Source organism: Monodelphis domestica, chromosome 3 (genome assembly GCF_027887165.1).
Source record: "Monodelphis domestica isolate mMonDom1 chromosome 3, mMonDom1.pri, whole genome shotgun sequence".
Classification (NCBI taxonomy): domain Eukaryota; kingdom Metazoa; phylum Chordata; class Mammalia; order Didelphimorphia; family Didelphidae; genus Monodelphis; species Monodelphis domestica.
The window spans coordinates 466443908-466466435 of NC_077229.1; the positions used below are offsets into that span (position 1 = coordinate 466443908).

Below are 22528 nucleotides of genomic sequence, written 5' to 3' on the forward strand. Positions count from 1 at the left end.
TTTAAACTATTTAATACTTTATTTGATACAAAATTTGCATTTCTAGCAAGTCTAGATTTAGATACTTTCTCTAAATCAAAAAATTTAAACATAGCCATAAAAACATATACAATAGGGTTTTGTACCTTAAAGCATCCACATTGTAAAATACAAGCACTGTGGAAATGTGACTAATGATCCAGTCCTTTAACCAAATATAATAGGACTACTGAGAAGCTTTATCTTTCATTGTAAAACAGCTTTCGACTCACTCAAATTCTTGTAATTGACTCAATATTAGTCCCTGTGCTACAGTTAGCTCAAGTTTTTTTTTTTTTTTTAATCTACACAATGTTGAAACTTTAAAGTTCCTAAGACTTTCACTCCTAACCAAAAATCTTAAGACTTTGGCACTTATTTTTAAGCCATAAAATTCCCCCACTCCCTGCTTCCCCCTTTATTCATAACTGAAAAAACAGTGGGCACAAAGGAACTATAAAGGCTTTATGAAACAACATGGATGACTATGAACCAAAGGTGGAATTCAGAGTATATTTAGTTTAGATATAAATATATTTGGCACATATTTAGGTATTTATGAATTTTCCATACATCTCCATCCTAGATGTTCTCTCTGTCATACATGTTTTAGAATTATTCAGAGTAATTTCATGGGCTGCAAGAAAGCCAATTTTGGGGAAAAAATGAGTTAGGAATAGAAATAGGCCAAAGAATGAAAAATTAGATTGGGTTGTTTTAAGAGTAAGTCTGGAACCCTCAATAGTCTTAGGGCTAGGGCTAGGGTAAATATGGCTCATGTAAAGCTGAAAACATATGAAGTTGAAGAATATATAAGGTTTAGGAATTCTATGTCTTTTTTTAATTTATGTATTCAATTTTATTTGCCTTCTATTTTGCTCTATTGTAAATTCCCTTATAGTCATTGGTTCTATATTTGATTAGTCAAATATTCAAAGTGAAAAGTTCTAGAGGAATAAAATGATGCTGTTTTTCACCTTTAAATGAATTAACTATTTAAGTTATATACCACCGATTTCAGGTCTTCTAAAAAGCCCAATTCTACTAGTAATGATTGCAGAAAATTCTGATTCAACTAATTTATATGCTATTCTAGAATTAAGTAGGGCTATTGTCCTATGTAATCAATGGAGACATGTGTTTGACTAATAAGCTGGCACAGACAATAAGAAAATGAACAGAAGCCAGACAGGGGTCATTTCAACTAGACTCTGCACATAGGGAATGAAAGGCATACCAAATACACTATAGCTAAAATGAAAGATAGGTTGTAAATAGTATCATGGTTGGTGTTAGATCATCTGGCATTTTAAAGGAATTTTAAGATTCCGCATAACTCAAACTCCTGAAGATAGGAAAAGTGTAGATTTTCTCATATTCTAGGGGTTCTTTTAAAAACCACTTTCCCTCATCTTCCCTTCTTCCATTGTGGAAGGTCAGAGTTGAGGGAAAATAGATTGCATTCTAAGCCCTTCAGTACATTCTGTCCCCTCTATGATGGGGAGACAGCAAGCTATTGGGATCCCGCAGGGTTGGCATTGTTTGGTGACTTTCACAAGAGCTCAGTTAAGACTAAACCAAGTCAGTTCAATGCTCGAGAGTGTGCTGACAGTGAAAGCAAAAGGTGAAATGTTTTCATATGATCAATAATTTGGCTTCCCATTAACAAATATTCTTTTCTATACTCAACAGGTATCTAGGGCAGTATCATGATCTAAAAATATATATTCATGAAATATTTTTAACAAAACATTACTTACATGTGTAAGTACATATAAATTACTGTTACACTTTATAAAGTGAAATAAACCTGAATAAAATGAAAAGCAGAACATGAAGTGATAATCTTTTAGTACCACAATATATTTCAAAAGTAAGAAATCAAAATCAGATGCACTGAAATACAACATCTATGACATTTGGAGGACAACAGTTGGAAACGTTAAAATATTTTTATTATGCTTTATCTAGTCTGACTGCTGATTATGAGAGGACACATTCTGCTTTAATGGAGTTTAAGAAATTGAATTACATGATGATTTTTAACTACTGAAGTAGTTCTATCAGCTAAGATCCATAGAGATTTAAATGCTTGAACTAAATTTGCTACTACAATTATCGAAATATGGATATCTTATGCATGCTTTTCAGCTAATTTGGATGATTAGTACTTTGATACAGTATAACACTTTGTTTTGTAAAGATGCTGGCTGATACAGCTTTGTACTACATACCAGATCTAAATTCTACTTTAGTTTCAAGGTGTTTTCCTAGATCAACTAATTTTCAAAATATGGCCAATCCAATGTGCGTTTTACATTTTGAATAATCCAGATTGATGCTTGCTCAACATCTCTAAAAAGTCAGATTCTAAGAGAAAAATAAAAGCTTCGGGCTTTTTGAAAGCTCTCTTCGAAACTGAGACAAATTCTACAGGCAGTTACTGGAAAAGAAAAACAAATTCACCAACCATCATTTGAAATGACCATAAATGGAACAATAAAGGATACATTGCAAAAGTCAAAACAAGAAGGCACCAGACAATGCTGATATTCATTTCCTGTGTAGGTTTCATCAAACTGTAGTAGACTTCGGTTACTAGATACACAATTGTAGCTGCCACAGTGAAATCAACCAGCCACTGATATTCAGGAAAATAATGCAACGCTGAAAAATAAAGATTTTTGAACACAAAAGTTTTATGAAAACTTTCATCAACTGTGGATATGTATGTATACTTCTTTAACTTTAAACATATTAAATTTTAATTGTATGACAAATTGACAAAAAAAGGATAGGAATAAGTGATTTTCAGATGAAGAAATCAAAGCTATCAATAATGCAAATTAAAACACTGAGGTACCACCTCCCACCTCACAGATTAGACAATATGGCAGTAAAGGGAAGAGGTAAAAAATGTTACAGAAGATATATGTATTGCTAGTGGAGATGTGATCTAATCCAACCATTTTGGAGGGCAATTTGGAACTATACCAAAGGGCTATAAAACTGTACATAATCTTTGATCTGATAATGCCACTTCTGGGTCTGAGTCCGAAAAACATAATAAAATATGGAAAATAACCTACTTATACAAAAATAATTTATAGTACCTGTTTTTGTAGTGGCAAAGAACTAGAAATTGAGGAAATGCCCATCAATTTCGGAATGACTGAACAAATTATGGTACATCTTAGTGTGAATTTCAAAACTACTCAACCCTGTTAAAACCATTCTTTAGAGGACCGGATTTGGCTATTTCCTGATCAATAACAATAGAGATACTTGGAATGACAGAATCAGGTCTTGGAAACTACAATCTCCACCCTACTCAAGGTAACAGAATTTAGAAGGGCTGCAACAAAGTTCAAGATTTAATTATTTGAGAATATGACCTTCAACAGACATGTGCAAAGGGGACAGACCTCTGGGCGGTCCTGGGTTAAGCTAGAGCCACCACTGGCACAGGTGAGAAACAGGAAGTGAGGTAGAGGAGAGTGAGGAGGCTGGGACTTCCTGTGTGGAGGGGGAGTGTGGGAGTTGGAGCCTGGTGCTTGGAGTGGAGGCCCTCAGACTGTTTCTCCATTTTGGTCACGTGAGTGATAGGGACTGATCTCTTTTCTTTGCCTTGGCTATCCAAGGCCTTGGGCCTTTGGCCCAGCCTTAGCAGAGTGGGTATTTAAGCCCTATTCCCTTCTCTCCCCTCCCTCCCTCTCTCCCCTTCCCCTTTTCCCTTCCCCCCCCCCTCATACCTTTCTTCCTCCTGTTAGTAATAAAAAAAACAAACTCCATAAAAGGTTGACTGCTGACTTGAGTTTTCATTTAGGAATCACATAGCTGAATTCCTTGGCAACCTTAAATTAATATATATCAGTCTTTTAAAGTGATTTCTATCTCACATTAGTGATGGAATACTATTGTGCTATAAGAAACAAGCAGGATGATTTCAGAAAAAGTTGGAAAGATCTGCATGAATTGATGCAGAGTGAAACAAGCAGAAGTGGGTGAACATTGAAGACAATTAACAACGATATTGTATGATGATCAGCTATGAAAACTTGGCTACTCTCAGCAATGCAATGATCTGTAAGAATCCTGAAAGACAAATGACAGGGAATGCTATCCACCTTCAGAGAAAGAACTATTGGAGTCATCTTTCACAACAGTGTATTTATGGTTTTATTTTCAGGATGGGTTATGTATTAGTTTACTCTTAAACGAGGACCAACATGGAAATGTGTCTTGCATATCACTAAAAATAAAATTAAAAAAAATTCTAACTGGACTTATGAAAAAAAAATTATAAATATGAAGATTCTAAAATCCAGTAATACAGGACCACAAATTCAAAATTAAATGCTACAAATTTTAGGATCTCATGCCTTAATCAATCAAAAGAAACTGATGACCTAATATATTTAAATTTATGTTAAATTATTTATTACTATAAATATACTGTTGTTTAATAACTGACTGGTTTCGTTGAAGAAAATTGCAAAGCACTATGTTTTTAAAGAGATTTTCATTTATGACAACATACATGTAAGCCTGAGTAAAGTATGTTGTCTTTTGAGCTTTGTTTCATGAAAAGAGACAAGTCATTTTTAACATCAATGATAGTGCAAGTTACAAAAAAAAATGAGTATTTTTTTTTGGTGGTGGTTCCTCACTTAAGCATTGAGAAACACTTTGAATTCCACAAAACCAATTTCTTAAGTTTCAAATGATATATCTCCAGATTTCTGCATTACAAGTAAAATACTCTGAATGTGAAGATGCTTTCTGCTTTCTTTTAGTTTTCAAATTCTTTACTTTGCCTCCCTAAGGAGATCCTTTAAAACTGACCTATACTAAGGTCTTATATTATCTATATCCTTCCTAAGTTCTACCACTTGGGAAAGAACAGACCAAAAAATCTAAGCAGGATCAGGAGCTTGAAATTGAATGGGAACTTTTTTTCCTTCCATTGATCCTTATATTGTGTTAAAAATTCCTGAGATTAAGAAGAAAATATTAATCCTGCTATAGAATTTAGTCCAATAGCACCCACATTGGTGTCTAAACAAAAAACATTATGTAAGAACACAATGATACAATCTTATTCACAAAATCAAAATTCTACATGTTAAATTTTGTTTCCATTGACTTCTTTTACAAAATGAAGGCATGTACCTTCATGGGTATGGGTGGGATTTGAGGGGAGAACTCTTGGCTCTAAGCTTTAATAGCATAACACTAAGATTTTATGAATCTTTTCTTAAAATGACCTATTTAAAGGAAAAACAATTTTAAAATAAAATAATGTCATTCAAAATAAGGCAGGTTAAAAGACTAAAACCCTTAGTGATCTCCAGGTGGAGAGGTAACACAGCAAGATGGAAAGTAATGTGTTAATTTTTTCTTTCAATTTGGCAAAAATTTTCACTGGATTCAAGCTGACTCAACCCTTCTAATTTTATGCCCAAGGTAATTATATTAGCTCTCTTTTGTGCACTTATGTTTTCAAATATACTTAATGATTTCTGAATGTAAAGCTAAGAGTTTATCCTAACATGCCTATAGGCATCTTAAATATTGGTTGCTCCCCCTCTTTAAACAAACATATTTTTCACTATATAAAAGGCATGCTTTTTCTCTAGAGTTCTTGGTTATGGTTGGCCTCTTAATCCTGGGCTCCAAAATGCTAAACTAAACATATGATCAAACAGGCTTGGATATTTTTAAAACATCATTGAAAACAATCAAACCAAGACTTTATATTATAATATATTCTGTCTGTTTGTCCTAATTTGGAAAAAGATATCAACAGAACAAATCACTCATGTTATTCTTTCAGTCTTTTCAGTTCTTTATCTTAGATTGTTTTTCCTCCCTGTGTATATAAAGGATATTTTATTAATTATATCTTCATTTTCAATACTAACAAGTAAGTCTAATATGATTCCATTGTAGATCAAGTATATTATATCACATTTATATGTTAAACTTTAAAAAGCCAGAATTCCAAAAGGCAATATATGGGCAGACTCAGTATTCATGGGATATCAAGTTCCATGTAATAAAAACTACATTATAAAAAATCCCAACAATAAATTTGTTGTATTGTATTACTACTAATTCCTTTAAATGTGGCTCTTCAAGCATAATTACAATCTTAAATTCTTTTAAATTATTAAGCATTATTATACAAATTCTAACACCTATATTTAAAACAATCCTGTTAAGTCAAAGAAGAAATAATATTCCCATTTTACAATTAGCTAAACTGAATCATAGAAATAAACTTCTTTTCACTAACAGAGTCAAACTAGAATTATAAATGAGATTTTATAACTGCTATTGATACTGTTCTATAACAGATCTAAATATAATAAAGTAATTTAGTACTAACATGCATCTATCAAATGAATCTAATAATTATAAATATTACAGTAGGATGGTGCTAGAAATTAGAGGCATTAAGAAAATGAAACCTATTGTGGTTTCAACATATATGCCTGAGAAATAGTATATTTTTTTGCAATCCACTTAACTTATTTCTTTTACCATGGTAAAATGGCCCCAATAACATACAATTCATTAGCGTCTAAACAATTTCATGAAGAAAAAAAGATCATTAAAGAAATTCCTATGAGTTTCTCAGTTTAAAAAGTTTACATAGTTCTTATGCATTAACATTAATAATATAACACTGATAATCAACTAAATTCTATTGTTATAAACTCTCTCTAAGGTAATATGCAATTAAGCTTTAAAAAACTTAATCAAAAACCTTCATAAAAATTGTCTTACCCAAAGTATCTACTTCTGTGATTGACTTTGTTTCTAGATGAAGATCAATATCCTTTGGAATGGTTAGAGGCTTATTTTCAATATGACCATTATATTTCCTATAAAAATGAAATAAATACAAAAAGTTATCAAATTGTTATTTAGGTTGCTATGTCAAACTTTAACTTTCCGGCATTTCAAATAGAATGGTGCAAGTGAATAGTTGACAATAAAGAAATAATCATTTATTTGAAAGGACTAAGGGCAGTTGATCGGGGGCCAGGCCCAGAGTAAGGAGGACCTGAGTTCGAATGTGGTCTTCAGTTACTTCCTAACTGTGTGACTTTTGGCAAGTCACTTAATCCCAAATACCTAGTGCTTGCTGCTCTTCTCTTTTAGAACTGATACTAAAACAGAGGGTAAGAGTTTAAAGGGAGGAAAGGAAGGAGGGAAAAAAGAATGAAGGGAGTGAAGGAGGGAAGGATAGTGGGAGTGAGAGGAGGAAGGAAAATTACAGAGGTAAATTATTTCGATGAATATTTATACTTGACAAGATAAGCTTCACTAAGTGAACACACTAGACATCCAATGTAAAAGAATAAACAATTTGTTGATAATGTCAGTTTATCAATAGTTTAACAAAAAGCTCAAACCTTAATCCTATACTCATTGTTGGGAATAAGAATCATGAACCCAGAACTTCCAAAGAGAATGCCAACACTGAAATTGTATTTAGCTAAGGGCAGGCAGGGGGTGGGGGTGCCACGACTCATGTAATAGCAGTATCATATATTGCTATGTCATTCTAGAATTTAGAAAAAAGAAAACTAGAAAAATAAACCAAACATAAACATGTATCCTACAATTCAGATATCAAATAAGAAAATTTAAAACATTAGACTTTAATTTTTTAAAATAAGATATAATAAAAAATTATGTTTATTCATAAGCAAATACCTATTGCGTATCTTCCATTTACAAAGCATGGTCCTATACACAGTTGTACAAGTTAAATAATTTAAAAAATAAGTAATCAGGACTTTTTAATATTAAAAAAGATGATGACATCCTTTGGTGTAAGATGAAGATTTAAATATTTATTAAATTAATAGTTTTTTTAAAATAATAGCTACTGAAATATTTTTTAAATGGATGGCTAAACTATTCCTAAAGCATAAATGTTTTCAATAGATCTAAGCATCCTGCTAATGACAAGAAAAAATCTTATATTTATATTGTATTATTAATTTTTTGAATGTCAGGTATAAGTTTTGAAGAAGACAGAATTCAGCAAATTTTTAAAATCTATGGCTACAACAGGCTTGGCCTATATAAAGCTTTACAACATTGTACAACTTTACATTTACAATTACTAAATGTAGCTATATTTCATAGTAGTGAGAAAATTATTTTTATGTATGACTTATTTAATAAAGAAGCTGTTCTAGAAAGGAAACTTTCAGGAAATAATTTTGTTAAATTAAGATTTCTTTTGCACTGAGGCTTTTTAATATATACAACTATAATTGTATTGGCATATGGAAGTCCAATTATATAAATATTCTCTCACAACACATCAGAAATGAATCTCTGTTCTATCAGAAAGATGGTTGGTGTTATGAAACATAGAAGGATTTGAATACAAGTCCGATTGTGTCCTATTTCTCCACAGAACTCTCTGCTAACACAATACTGCCTCCTGAGCATTACTTGGTTCTACCTAATTTAAGTTTTCTGTATTTGGATTTTTGCAAATCAAATTTTCTTAAAGTACTTCAATTACACAGATATTTTTATCAATTGTTTGTTTCTACTGTAAATTCCTTAGTTTCTTCACTTTGATATTTATCATAACTTCCAAGTTTCTCTGCTTGAATGCCTAATACAAAACTATTCTTGTAACAAATTGCATTCAACGATATGACACTATAATAAACAATGACACATTTACCTATCTTTTTTGCTCTTTCCCCTTTGTTGTTTTCCTGCAAGAAGGCGTAATTCTTCTTCAGTAGGATGCTGATACCATCTCAAACTAACAAAAAAGAAAGCAACAAAATAAATTGTAAAAATAATCGATGGCATTTAAGATTTAAAAAGGTATCGATGCATTTATTCTAAATATTTTAGGAAGCCATTCCTTCTGTTATTCTCTCCATTGAACTGTGAGACCATGGCAATAAATAAATTAGGCTTTCTTTACACATATTACTCATGTGGATAAGATCAAGTCTTCAAATTAGACTTTAAATTAGGCAGTGTTTTGAATTTTCCACTTTCTGGAGGAGGTAAATCCTACCTAAATTTTTCCCCAAAGAGGTTAACAAGTGGCAAAAGTGACCAATTTGTACTACTCATATTAGTCTCTTACTCTCTGGTGTAGCTATCAAGTAGAGAAAAAAGAAAAGGAAGCAATAAAAATTATATGAACTACAAATGTGATAATAAATTGCTGATGATCAAATTTTCTAGTTAACTTTTGTTTAAATTAAACCCTTACCTTCCGTCTTGGAATCAATTCTGTGTATTTGTTCCAAGGCAGAAGAGTGGTAAGGGCTGGGCCAGGGGGGGTTAAGTGACTTGCCCACGGTCACATAGTTGTGAAGTGTCTGAGGCCAGATTTAAATCTAGGACCTCCCATTTCTAGGACTGGCTCTCAATCCAATGAGCTGCCCCCTTCTAATTAACCTTTTAAAAAGTAAAACTTATATTGACCCTAATCGAATAGTTTTCACAATGAGGCTCATGATGAATACTGAATATTTTTTAAAAGACAGTTAGGAAAGGCTGAAAGCAACAAAGGGTGGGTTAGGTGCTTTCAGAAATGTTAACTTGAGGCCAGAAGTTCAACTTGCAACATTTATCAGAACCCTTGAACCAAAAGACAATTTCTGAACCCTAAGATTAGTTGTTTATAGCCTTGCTCTCTATACAAGAAAGGAAAATAACATGAGAAATAATAATTATTTTTTTAACCCTTACCTTCCATCTTAGAATCAATACTATGTATTGGTTCCAGGGCAGAAGAGCAGTAACAGCTAGGCAATGGGGTTAAATAATGTGCCCAGGGTCACACAGCTAGGAAGTGTCTGAGTCTAGATTTGAACCCAGAACCTCCCATCTCTAGGCCAGGCTCTCAATCCACCGAGCCATCCAACTTCTCTGGAGGAAGAATTATCTTAACTCATCAAAACCATACCTATTTCAAATCCTATAGTCATTTTTTGGATAGCTGGTGGTTGAACTCTAATAGTATGAAGTTTTAAAAAAAATTAATGATTCAGTATAGAAATATGAAATGAGTTTTTAAAATGAATAAATGAATATATTGATGACTCAGCACTGCCATTATTATGATAAATTGTGCTATGCTATAATTAAGGTAAGATATCTTCTGATGTATTTTTCTTAACAGTGAATGGTCTCAGACTGCTGTGCTCTTTATATTTTTTAAAAATTCTTGTCCTCTAAAGTTACTGCTTATTGCCATCAATAGACTTGCCTATAACAACACCACTTCCTTCAACTTTTCAATTGTAATCTGCTGTAGCCTTAGAAATCAGATAACAAGGATAGTTTTATTAAGAAGAAGTGGATTTGAATAAGCACTTGAGAAGGCTCTATTAATAAAGTGCATGGCCTTTTTGACCATTATTTTGGCTTCTCAAGGTCTCCCATCTCATTTTTTGTTGCTGGTTTTTTATTTTTTTATATTTTGCTTAGTCCCAAGTTCTTAGCCCTGTTGGTGGGACAGAGTGAAATATCACTATCAAAAACAAGTACAAACATATCAAAATGAATAATATCTGGATTATTCTTGTCTGTTGATGCACTCACACAAGATGATAATCTTAGCCTAATATACCATTTTAGTAACTCAGCTCAATGGTCTAATGTTATTAAAAAACAATGTGCTTCACAAAACTAAAAAGCATCATATCACTTCAATTAACTTATTTTATAATTTAAGAAATATTAGTGCCCCAGTCAAATAAAAAAATAAAAAAGTACACAAGGAACCGAGAACAAACTAAATCTTTAATCTTCAGTATTGCGTGCGCACATACATATGAGTGTGTGAAAAAGAGAGAGAGAAAGAGGTAAGACTGCACACATCATTCACAAAAAGCTTCCAATCCTAAATAAACACAGAAAACTAAAGAAAGACCTAGTCACACTTTTGAATCCTTTTTTTTTCCTCTTTGAATTTCCTTAAAATGACAACATACAAAAATATATGGGATTTTTATTCCTAGAAAATCTGTTTAGTTTTATTTCTTAAGATTCAGTTTCTGGTGCACATGTTCAATATATATTCCTGTTTTTCTCTGCTAACAACATTCATAGAATACCACGGTCATTTCAGAGAGAGAAGAAAAAAAAATGGCCAAGGCAAGGACAGCAAGGGATTCAGGCATTTCGCTTAGGGCAGAGCTGAGGTATTTAAACTTTTTTCCTCATCACTTAGGTCACAGGTCCCACCTACTGTGCATTTGAATAGTAGGTTTAAAGGAGGAAACGTATGGGCTGGGGATCAGGCAACATGCAATAAACAGGCAAAAGGAGTCTTAGCAATTGAATATGGAGGTGTTTTCTTATCTTTCTTTACCCAATAGGTGATGTGTCAAATTTATTGTGCATCTGAACAACCTAGTATGTTTCTAATGAGGGACATGAAAGAAGTGGTGATTAACCAAACTGAGGAGTCTAAGAAGATGGAGGAGGAAGCAGAGATAATGCATCAGGTTGAAAGGCACAATCCAAAAAAGAGAAAAGCAGGTCTAGCAAGGACACTAACTTGGAGAAAAAGCAGTACCTTCTCCCAATTCCCCATGCAAAACCCACTATTCAAATGTACAAAAAGATTATAGCCTATCACTTACCTCTCCAAGAAGAGAGGGGCCAAGTAAGACACTTCAAAACAAAAAGGAACTTTAATTACAACAGAGTATAACACTCCGTAGCTCTGGATTGAAGGTTTTTTAGACAAGGCATTGATCAAAAAGGATTTTATCTTCTTTTTTGTTTAGGCGTGTAATAGTTTTCATTGGATAATGTATTATATAAACACCATTCCTAATCATTCACCCTGAAGTAACAATGCCTTTAATAGGTAAGTGAGTGAACAGGAAATGGTACAAGAAGCATATCTACAGGGTCAAGGCTAGTAACTTATTTCAAAGGGAAATAATAACTAAAGAATGTAAAGAAACATCATTTCCTGGCCAATATCCTGGTGCTGCCCAATTCCCCAGTGATTTTTCTTTTGTTCAAAAGATAGAGGTTGTAAACAAGTTGTTTGAGAGACCCCTTAAAAGTTGCTTTGTTTTAGTAATTTTTCCAAAATTCATTTCCGAACATGAAATATACTTAAAGTAGAAGAATAGTTACAGAACACTGAAAGAACAGAGAAAAAATCATTAATCACTTCAGTAATATAGAATAAGTGTACTCCCACAAAGAATAAGAAAGGTTTCTTAGCACAGATAACATTTCTTAAATTGTACTGCATACTTGGCATATGCTTGGTAATCCCCAATAATGTTTTAGTGATGTTTTCTTTTCTTTCTTTTTTTTTTAAACCCTTACCTTCCATCTTGGAATCAATACTGTGTATTGGTTCCAAGGCAGAAGAGTGGTAAGGGCTAGGCAATGGGGGTTAAGTGACTTGCCCAGGATCACACAGTTGGGAAGTGTCTGAGGTCATATTTGAACCTGGGACCTCCTGTCTCTAGGTCTGGCTCTCAATCCACTGAGCCACCCAGCTGCCCCCTTAGTGATCTTTTCTTCAAATTTTAGGATAAATTAGGATAAAATTGGCTAAGGAGGGCTTTTTTTTTTTTTAAGCACAAGCTACACAAAAGAGTAAGTATATGAGAAAAAATAAAAAAAGGAGAAAAATCCATTTTCAATACAATCTTCTACCAACATATAAAGCCCAAAATACTCCTCCAAAGTTGACCAATCCAGGATCAAAAGTCAAAAGGAGGTAGTTTAGCCTTAATGATATTGTCTATAATGGTGGCTCAAGTTGAAAATCCTTAATAAATTTCTAAGAACAGAAATCTTGTTTTTTTTTGTTATTAGGATAAACCCTATTATTAACTGACAGCTACAAATTAAAACAGCTCAAACATACTTCCAGAATCATATTATTTATACAGAAAAAATTCTGAAAGCATTATTGGTAGTCTAAAAGTTCTTTTAAAAGCTTCAAGGAGTTACTGATCTGAATTGGCCAAGAACCACAAAGTTCCTCCACAGGAGGTGGAGAGAGACAAAATAAAAATTTCTTTATCTTATTTCCTTTTTTGGAAAAACGGCTGGATTAGGAACAACTAAGTAGCTCAGTGGAGAGAGAGCCAGGCCTAGAGATCCTGGGTTCAAATCTGGCCTCAGCCACTTCTAGTTGTGTGACCCTAGGCAAGTCATTTAACCCCATTTATCTAGCTTTTACTACTCTTCAACCCTGGAACTGATCCTTAGCATAGATTCTAAGATAGAAGGTAAGGGTTTTTTTTTTTAATAATTGGATTGCTTTTTTAAAGTCTACCACAATCAGGTCTCGCCTAGTGGCCTTTATCCCACAAGGGAACAGAGGCTGTGAAAGAGAACAGCTTTATCAAAAAGTAACAACTAACACAATCAAAAATGAAACTGTAAGGTCTAAATGCCACCAAGCAAGGTTTTGTGTATATGTCATAAAAAACAAAACAAACAAACCAAAATCTACAGATATTTAAAATTGTAAGGGATATGAGCAATATTCTAGAACAGAGCTATCCAACTCATAGCCCATAAAGCAAGATTCTTAAATTATATTAGAATGTAAGTTGGGAAATGTATAGTAAAATAAATAAAAGTACAACACAACTAATATTAATTTATGCTTTTCTATTTCATTTCTGAGTGTGACAGCATTGCTCTAAGAGCAACCTTTTCATGAAAAAGAATATGTACTTACTATAAAATATGCAACCTTCCAAGGAGCTCATTTGACTTTGAGGTAATTTCTTCTAATATCTCAAACCTAAATTTGCCCCTATAACTTCCAACTATTGTTTTTACTTCTGCAGTTAACTTAAACAAAAATATTTAATGGTTCTTTCATATAAAAGTCTTTATGAACAAAGCTATCATGTCAAGACTTCTCCCAGCTCACAAAATCTAATTTCTTCAAAAATCCTCATATGACACAGAATCAAGAACTTTCACCATTGTTGCTGTCCTCTTCTGGACAACCAGACTCTGGACATTTGTTTTCATTTGTTTATGTTCTTCCTAAATTGTTGACAACTAGAAGATAAGGTTTTAACATTATTTATTTTTTATGTTTCTTATGTTATTAAAAATAGCTTTTACTTGAGTTATTCTCCCTCTTAACTTCTTCTTAAAGCAAGTTTTTCATCATTAAACTTTTCTCATTTTTTTCCCTTTCACCTAGCAGCAACAATGCTTTCCTGAGTAAAGTATCATTGATCACCAAATATGGAGCTAGAAAGTTAAAAATTCCATAAAGATTCTGGGGTCCATGAACTTGTTTTTTAAAATATTTTTAAAATTCTATTTCAATGTTGATATAATTGATTTCTTCTGTAATCATACATTTATCTCATGCATTTAAAAACCATGTAAGAAAGGGTCTATAAGTTTACCAAAAAAAAAAAGTATAAAATGCAAACAAAATTTAAGAACCCTTGCCCTAGACTGAACACTAGTCTAAGCCCTTCGTTTTAGAGGTTAAAAAGATGAAAATCACAAAGATTAAATGACTTGTTACATAAAAGTTACATAAGCAGATAAAATAACAGCCAGAATTTGAGCCAGGGCTCTTCATTCCAAATTCTGTCCTCTTCCTGGTCTAGCACATTGCCTCATTTGAGCTTCTTAAAAAAAATCTCAGGGTTTTGGTCTTCATATCTATATTAAGAACATTAATATTATTACATAATAAAAATAAAATAAATTTCTCTTCCACCAGAAATTTAGATATTGTTCTCCATCAGATTTTCTGCATGCACTACAAATTATACAGTGAAATATAAAAAGAAATGCATTGGGAGTTGCCTGACATTCCTGGCCAGAATTTAAGTGGCACCAATGGAACTGCACTCAATACTAATTTTGGTACTGAATGCAATATTAAATAATGCAATGCAATACTTTAAAACAAGGTCATATTCTCATGGCCAATAAAGTATTATAATATTATAAAGTATTATAAATGTACTTTCCTCACTTCACAGTGAGGTAGGTGGACAAGTTTCATTATTGTTTTTATTCAGACATAGAAACTAAGCCTCAGAAAAGTTATTTATTTAAAGTTCAAGGTTAAAACCCTTATCACCTAATTTTACCACTCCAATTCACTCTACCAATTCTCTAGTAGAAGTTCATGAATTCTAGTACTATACACATATCAAAATCAAAGGTTCAACTCACAAAGAAAATTCTGGAATACTGAGGAGAAAAATGCAGAAATCTGGATTTTTGGAAGCTTTATTTTATAGTAAAATTGGCAAACTTAACATGCAAAAAAAGAAAGGAAAAATAATTTATCACATAGAATACATAACAGATGACGATAAGGAAAAGTTGTCAAGGACAAAATGTCACTGAAAGAAATATAAGTCTTCATAGGCTGTACATTTAATGAATTGGCAAACATGTTTGCTCTAGTTAAAAAAATCTTAACGTTTCAAAACACAAACAGGCTATCAGGACAATACAAGATGAAGGAGTTCAAAACTTCATTAAAGTATTAAGTTCAATTTTATCTTTAGAATAAAAATAAATTCAGAGTCAAATAATTTGGAATTCATAATAATTTATAAATCTGTCTGCCTAAAAGTTTCCCTTTACATGATTTATGGGAAAAGGATAAATTAATTACATAAATAAGATTACAGAAAAAATGTTAAGTACTCTTATAAAATTTTCAATTATTACTCAGTCATACAATTAATATGGTAATTACAAATGACCCATAACTACCTATTAAAATAGGTAATGTAGGTTTAAAAATATATTTTTCAAGATACTGTGGTTTATTATCAATTTGAATTTTAAAATTCTGCAACTTAGATTGTTTTGCTCCTTTACCATGAAACTGAATTACTGGGATTCTGCAATATGATAACATGTATGGGGGGGAGGGGGGAAACACCTAAAGAATGTCAGTCAAGATGACTAACATTTAGAAAATGGACCTAATCTATAAACATTAAAGGAAATAAAGGCTTACCTTTATTTAAGTCTATCAGTTATTCTCTGTCTCCACAAAAGGCCCAAACATAAGAAAATGGATGAAAATACATCAAGAGAATATGGTAATTTCAGAGATAAAAAACTAGGGGTAATATTATAGACAAATAAGTGGCAAATTTGGTTCATGTGATCACAAGTGTAATCAATCAATAATTGTTTATTAAGTACCTATAATGAAGAAAGGCACTATTACTAAGTGCTAAAACAAAAAATAAAAGCCTCTGCCCTCAAAGCGGTTTACATTGTACAGGTAAAACAATATGTACCCATATATACTTAAATATCATGAAGTAATTTCCTCTTTCTCATGCACATTTTTATCCCCCAACCTCTTTAAGTCAAACATTCTGGAACTCTTTTCAGCAAAACAAAGAAATAATTTCTATTTTAAGTAGGAGGCAACTGTCCATACCAGTTACATATGATCATTATCAGTGTGGGATACGTTTTGATTTGTTTTTGCAGGAGCAGAGTTTGATTCAAACAACCACACTATGATAACAATATGAGTTTTCAGGAAATCTGGTAAAAATTAAGGATGACAACTGTCTATGAAATACAACAAAGTTAAATGGTTCACATAGGAATTGAATCTATTAACTTGACCTTATAGCTTTTCACATTAACAATATAATTTCATGGAAAATTAATAAAAATATAATTTTTAACTTTTCCTTTCTCACTATTTTATTGTGACTATGAATTGATATTTATTTTTTAAACGTTATGCTCTTGTTAAACTGTATTTATTTTTAAGTCAATATCAAAATCAGTTTATTCTTAACTTACCTGCCATTACAAAGAAGCCATCTAGCAAGAGAATAGTGAGGTAAGATCTTCTGCATGACACTGGCCATCACCATGGTAACAACCAATTGTATACCTATCACACCCTGTAAAAAAATATTCAGTAATGAGTAATGAATCAATTCTCAATTGAGGAAGTTGTTGTAGAGATCTGTTGGGTCTCTTTGGATGACCCTCACACATCCCCCAAATAATGTTTTAAAAAACATTAAATGTTAAATGTTAGTTTACTATAGAAATCTATCATTACAGTAGGTATTCTACATTTAAAATGTAAATATTTAAAGATTTACAATTCTCCTTATAATCTTTCAAAAATTACCAAAAGATCATATTAAGGTATATATTTCAAAATAGTCAGGGGGAGAATCTAAATATATGAAATGATTTACATATACATTCAGAAACTGTGTGCTCAAAGAATTTTTCTGCATAAGTTAAATTTCCTCATTTTTGGTCTTAATACATAATTTTAAAAATTCTTTTTTCTAATTTATGCATTTTAGCCCACTAAGGAAAGCAATCTTTTCCAAAATGACATGCCAACCCATTGATCCCTGTTCTTTCAGAATATATATGATACAGAAATTCTAAGTACTACACTGTTCCCAAATCCTGATGCTGACACCTTTCTAGGTATTGATTAGCAGGCAATTATGATAGAATAAAATTCTGTTAGCCCTTGTTAAAGAAAGCTGAAAACAAGGTACCAAAATGACCTTATGAAATTAAATTTCACCTAAGTAGTAATCCCAAACCCATAATCAATATTATAATGACTCAAGGGCAGAATTCAAGAAAAGTTTTGGTACAAATATCAAAATGAACATAAAGAACCTCTGACAGGGACAGCTAGGTTGCTCAGTGTCAGGCCTGCAGTCAGGAGGTCAAAAGTTCAAATTTGAACTTAAGACACTTTCTAGATATGATAGAGCAAGTCACTTTAATTCATCCGAATTGCCTAGACCTTACCATTCTTCTGCACAGTATTTACTCTAAGAGAGAAGTCAAAGGTTTAAAAAACAAAAAGAACCTTTAGTTTCTGATAATTTTTTGAAGGTGACTTTTGTAGAAAGTGTTTAAGATATTTTCTGTTATCTCTTGAATTTCTTTACACTCTATCATATCAGTTTCAAATAAAAAAAGTTGAAAGGGTATTCAAGCACACAAAATAGACCTATTTGACTTTTTTGTCTTAGTGACACATTATATATGCATTCAGTCAATTTAGGGTTTGAAAAAGCACAAAAATAATATGGTTGACAATGTGACTTAAAACTTGTATTCTTATTGGTTCTATATCAATTATTTAACATGCCTAATAAGGTTCTAGATGCTATCAGTAGATTGTTGATCTGTCTCCATAGATGATTTGTATATATTTATCATAAGTTGTTTTTTTAATCACCTTTTATGCATTTGTACATACTAGCCACCCACTACAGGCAAATGAAAATGTTTGAAAAGTCAATAAGAAACTGATAGAGTAGAAGCAAGAAAAGCTCAAACCACTATTAGAATCCTCTCCAATCACTCTTAAAATACTGCCTCGAAACAAATACTTAAGTGAAATAACCGACAAAATGACGGAGTGAAGCCACTTTCATATAGGGAACAACTTGAAAGGTAGGTAGGTAGAGAAGGGTGAGAGGAGAGGAAGCACAGTCCACAGGAGGCTATACCAAGGAGTGCTGGCACAAACCAACAGCAACAAAAGCCCGTCCCCCTCTTCAGATTCTGAACCTAGGCCCAAACCAACATCCAGATCCTGAGACCATGTCTAAGTCAACAGCAGTGCAACCTTAGGACCACCCCTTAAAGTTCCATGCCTCAAAATTGAGAGGCAGTAGGCTTGGCACTGCTGATCTGTGTAAGCCCAGCATGGGGACTAGATCCTCAGCTCAAGCTTATAGTGAGGATATGAATACCAGTATAAGGCAGTATACTTTACATCTGGTCTGTGTAGGCCCAGACAAAGGCAGAGAGACAGCCCCTACAAGTCCCAGAGCAAGGCAGTCCACAGCCTTCCTGACCTGATCAAGCCCAGAATAAGACTAAAAGCCCTCACCCAAGCCTGATGCTGGACTCTGAGCTCAGCATCACAGTGTTCTGAGCTCTTGCAAGCCATCAACAGTCAAGAGAGGGTGGGATTCAGAGCTCCTAGCCCACAGGCCATCTCACCATCTTGGAAGAACTGAAACTTAAGAAAGTGGATCCCTACCCTGAGAACAGAGCCCACTTTTAATATAGAAGTAAAAGTCAAGAAAAAGGCTACGAAAATGAGAAAAACAACAACACCTAACCAATGAAAACTTTTATGAAGATAAAGAAGAGTAAAGTACAGACACGGAAGGAGTCAGTGAAAGCAGAGAAAATGCATGCAAACCTTCAAAGAAAAATATGAATTGGTCTCAGGCTCTGGAAAATTTCAAAAAGGATTTAAAAAATCAATCATGAGATGATGAGGAAAAATGGGGAGGAGAAATAAAAGCAATGTGAGAAGAAAATAACAGCAGAATTGGCCAAATTAAAAAGGAGGTTCAAAAAGCTGATGGAAGAAAATTATTCCTTAAAAATTAGAATTGGGCATCTAAGACCAAAAAATGGAAAAATGACGATGTGTCCATCGATTGAGGAATGGCTGAACAAATTGTGGTATCTGATGGTGATGGAATATTAATGTGCTGAAAGGAATAATGAACTGGAGGAATTCCATGTGAACTGGAAAGATCTCCAAGAACTCATGCAGAGCAAAAGGAGCAGAACATTTTGGCACAATCAAATGTAAAAGATTTTTCTACTAGCAGCAATGCAATGATTCAGGACAATCTGGAGGAACTTAGATGAAAGAACGCTATTCACATCCAGAGAAAGAACTGTGGGAACAGAAACGCAGAAGAAAAACATATAATTGATCCCATAGTTTGATTGCTTTTAGAGAACAAGATAGCTTCTGGACTTCAAATCTGGCCTCAGCACCCACTACTTGTGTGAACCTAGGAAAGTCATTTAACCCTGTTTACCTAAATTTCCTCATATGTAAAATGGACTGGAAAAGGAAATAGCAAACCATTCTAGTATCTTTGCCAAGAAAGTCCCAAATAGGGTCACAAAGAGTCAGACAGGACTGAAACAACAATAGCATTCATAGCTCAGCTAAGTTACTATAATTTATAGAACATGTGCAAGACTCACTAAGACACCAGAGAGCTACTTTATATATCTAAGCAAACAATAATGAAGTTTATTTGTAGGAGAGACATAAAATAGCATTATTAGACCAAAAATGTATTATAAAAGTAACATAGCATAATTGGCCATATCAATTAAAAAAAACAACAAAAATCATGATTCTATTAATAGATGCAGAAAAGGTTTTTGACAAATTATAACATCCATTTCTTTTAATAAGAACTAGAAAGCATAAGAATAAATGGAGATTTTCTTTAAATAATAAGTAATATCTTTACTTACCTAGTACTAGAAGTACTAGATTTCAAACTATATTACGAAGTGGTAAATGTAAAACAATATGGTAGTGGTTAAAAAATAGAGTGGTGGATCAGCAGAATAGATTAGACACACTATACTAGTAAATAACCAAAATAATTTAGTTTTTGAAAACCTAAAGATCCAAGCTTCGGAGGCAAAAACTTACTATTCAACAAAAATTGCTGGTAAAACTGGAAAGCAGGTTAACAGAACTAGTCATAGACCAACATCTCATACCATATTACCAATGTAAAGTCAAAATGGGTACATGATTTAGACATAAAGAGTGATATAAGAAAATCAGAAGAATAGAGAAAAATTTACCTATCAAATCGATGAAGAATTTATGACTAAATAAGAGATATATATGGTCAAAAGAAGTAAAATGGATAATTTTGATTATATGAAATTTAAAAGATTTTGCACAAACAAAACCAATGCAGTGAAAATTAAAAGTAAAGCAAGAAATTGAAAGAAAAATGTATAGCAAGTTTCTCTGGAAAAGGCCTCATTTCTTATATATATATATATATATATATATATATATATATATATATATATATATATATATATATATATATGGAATTGTTCAAATCTGGGCTCAGACACATCCTAGCTATGTAACCCTGGGCAAGTCACTTAACCTCAAGTGTCTATTTTTTTTTTTTAATTATATATGGGGGCAGCTAGATAGCTCAATGGATTGAAAGCCAGGCCTAAAGATGGGCAGTCCTAGGTTCAAATTTGGCCTCAGACACTTCCTAGCTGTGTGACCCTGAGCAAGTCACTTAACTCCCATTACCTAGCCCTTGCCGCTCTTCTCCCCTGGAGCCAATACATGTATTGATTCTAAGGTGGAAGGTAAGGATTTTTTAAAAATTGTGTGTATTGTGTGAGCGTGTGTGTGTGTGCGCGCGCATGGATATGGAACTGAACCAAACTTATGAAGTTATTTCCCAATTGATAAATTAAAAAGTTGAAGGATATACAACAGACAATTTTCAGAAGAAATCAAAGCTATCAACATTTATATGAAGAAAATGTTAAGAAAAAATGATAAGTAATTAAAATTAAAACAACTCTGAAGTATTATTTTATACCTATCAGACTGGCTCACATGACGGAAAAGGAAAATAAAAAATAGGGACATTGATGCATTTGGTGGAGTTGTGAAATGATCCAATCATTCTGAAGAACAATTTGGAACTATACCCCCAAGGACTATAAAACTTTAGACTTTTACAAAGAACTCACACAAGGTAACTGTCCTACACACACTAATTCCAAGGAAACAAGGCAATTCCAAAAGCAAATGTGTGACAATGTCCTACAAAATAATTACACAAAAACTCAAAGCAAAATATCATAAAACTTGTAGGGGTTCAGGAAGCAAATGATGAGATGAGACTTTGAAGAAAGATGGGTAGAATCAAAACCTTAAGATTCTTTCTTGCATTCTAGGAAATTTGAGCCAAGGTTACTATGTTGCCATACAAAAAATGCTACTGAAGAGGGATATAGTTTTGAACAATTGCCTTCTGTCTGGGCTATAGAAAAGGAAAAAAAGTAACTTGAATGGTCAATATCTTGACCCACTATAGTTGTAATTTTCAGTTGTGAGTTATGTGAGAAAAATCAACTACACTTAAACATCATTCCAAAGTGTAAAGATTAAAATTTAGGGGAGACTGAGGCAGGTAGAAATTAGTTTCTCTCTGCAAGGAGTATTATATTTTTATGAGGTTTATTAAAGATTAAGGATTTAAGAATATACAAGTAAGAAAAAACACATGCCTAGGCCAAAGGCCTAGACAAGATAATCACATCATGGAAGAGATGCCTCTGCTCCAAAACGGAAGTCCAAAAAGCCCTTCTCGATCTCGCCCACCTCAGAATTCCGTGAGATTACAAAGCATCTTGGGGAAGTGGAGCAAGGGCTTGTGGGGATTGAAGTCCAGAGTTCGAGTTTATTTTTTACAAAAGTAAGACAATTCAAGGAATAAAATCAAACGCAAATTCCTGTTGCTTATTGGCTCAGAGCGACACAGAGGAGCTGCCAGAAAGCCTATGTTAAGGTGCCCCAGTCACAGAATGTTCAATTTGCTGAGAAAGTTGGACTATAGTTATCATAATCTTGGTATTTTGCAAAGGACAGTGCAATAACTTCCCAATA

At 32.9% G+C, this 22528-nt stretch overlaps 1 protein-coding gene across 3 annotated transcripts in view; it reads right to left on the minus strand.

Annotated features, from left to right (window-relative positions):
- TMEM161B (transmembrane protein 161B) overlaps positions 1 to 22528 on the minus strand; it is a 116602-nt gene that overhangs the window by 50543 nt on the left and 43531 nt on the right. For 2 of the 3 annotated variants that reach the window (XM_007487343.3, XM_056824620.1), the window contains exons 2-5: positions 16846 to 16949; positions 8741 to 8824; positions 6811 to 6908; positions 2529 to 2685 (exon numbers count right to left, since the gene is read on the minus strand). In XM_007487343.3, coding sequence (XP_007487405.3) covers positions 2529 to 2685; positions 6811 to 6908; positions 8741 to 8824; positions 16846 to 16949 — 443 coding nt within the window. Of the gene's footprint in view, positions 1 to 2528; positions 2686 to 6810; positions 6909 to 8740; positions 8825 to 11672; positions 11704 to 16845; positions 16950 to 22528 lie in introns of all 3 variants that reach the window. The other variant, XM_016431571.2, reaches the window with a different exon arrangement.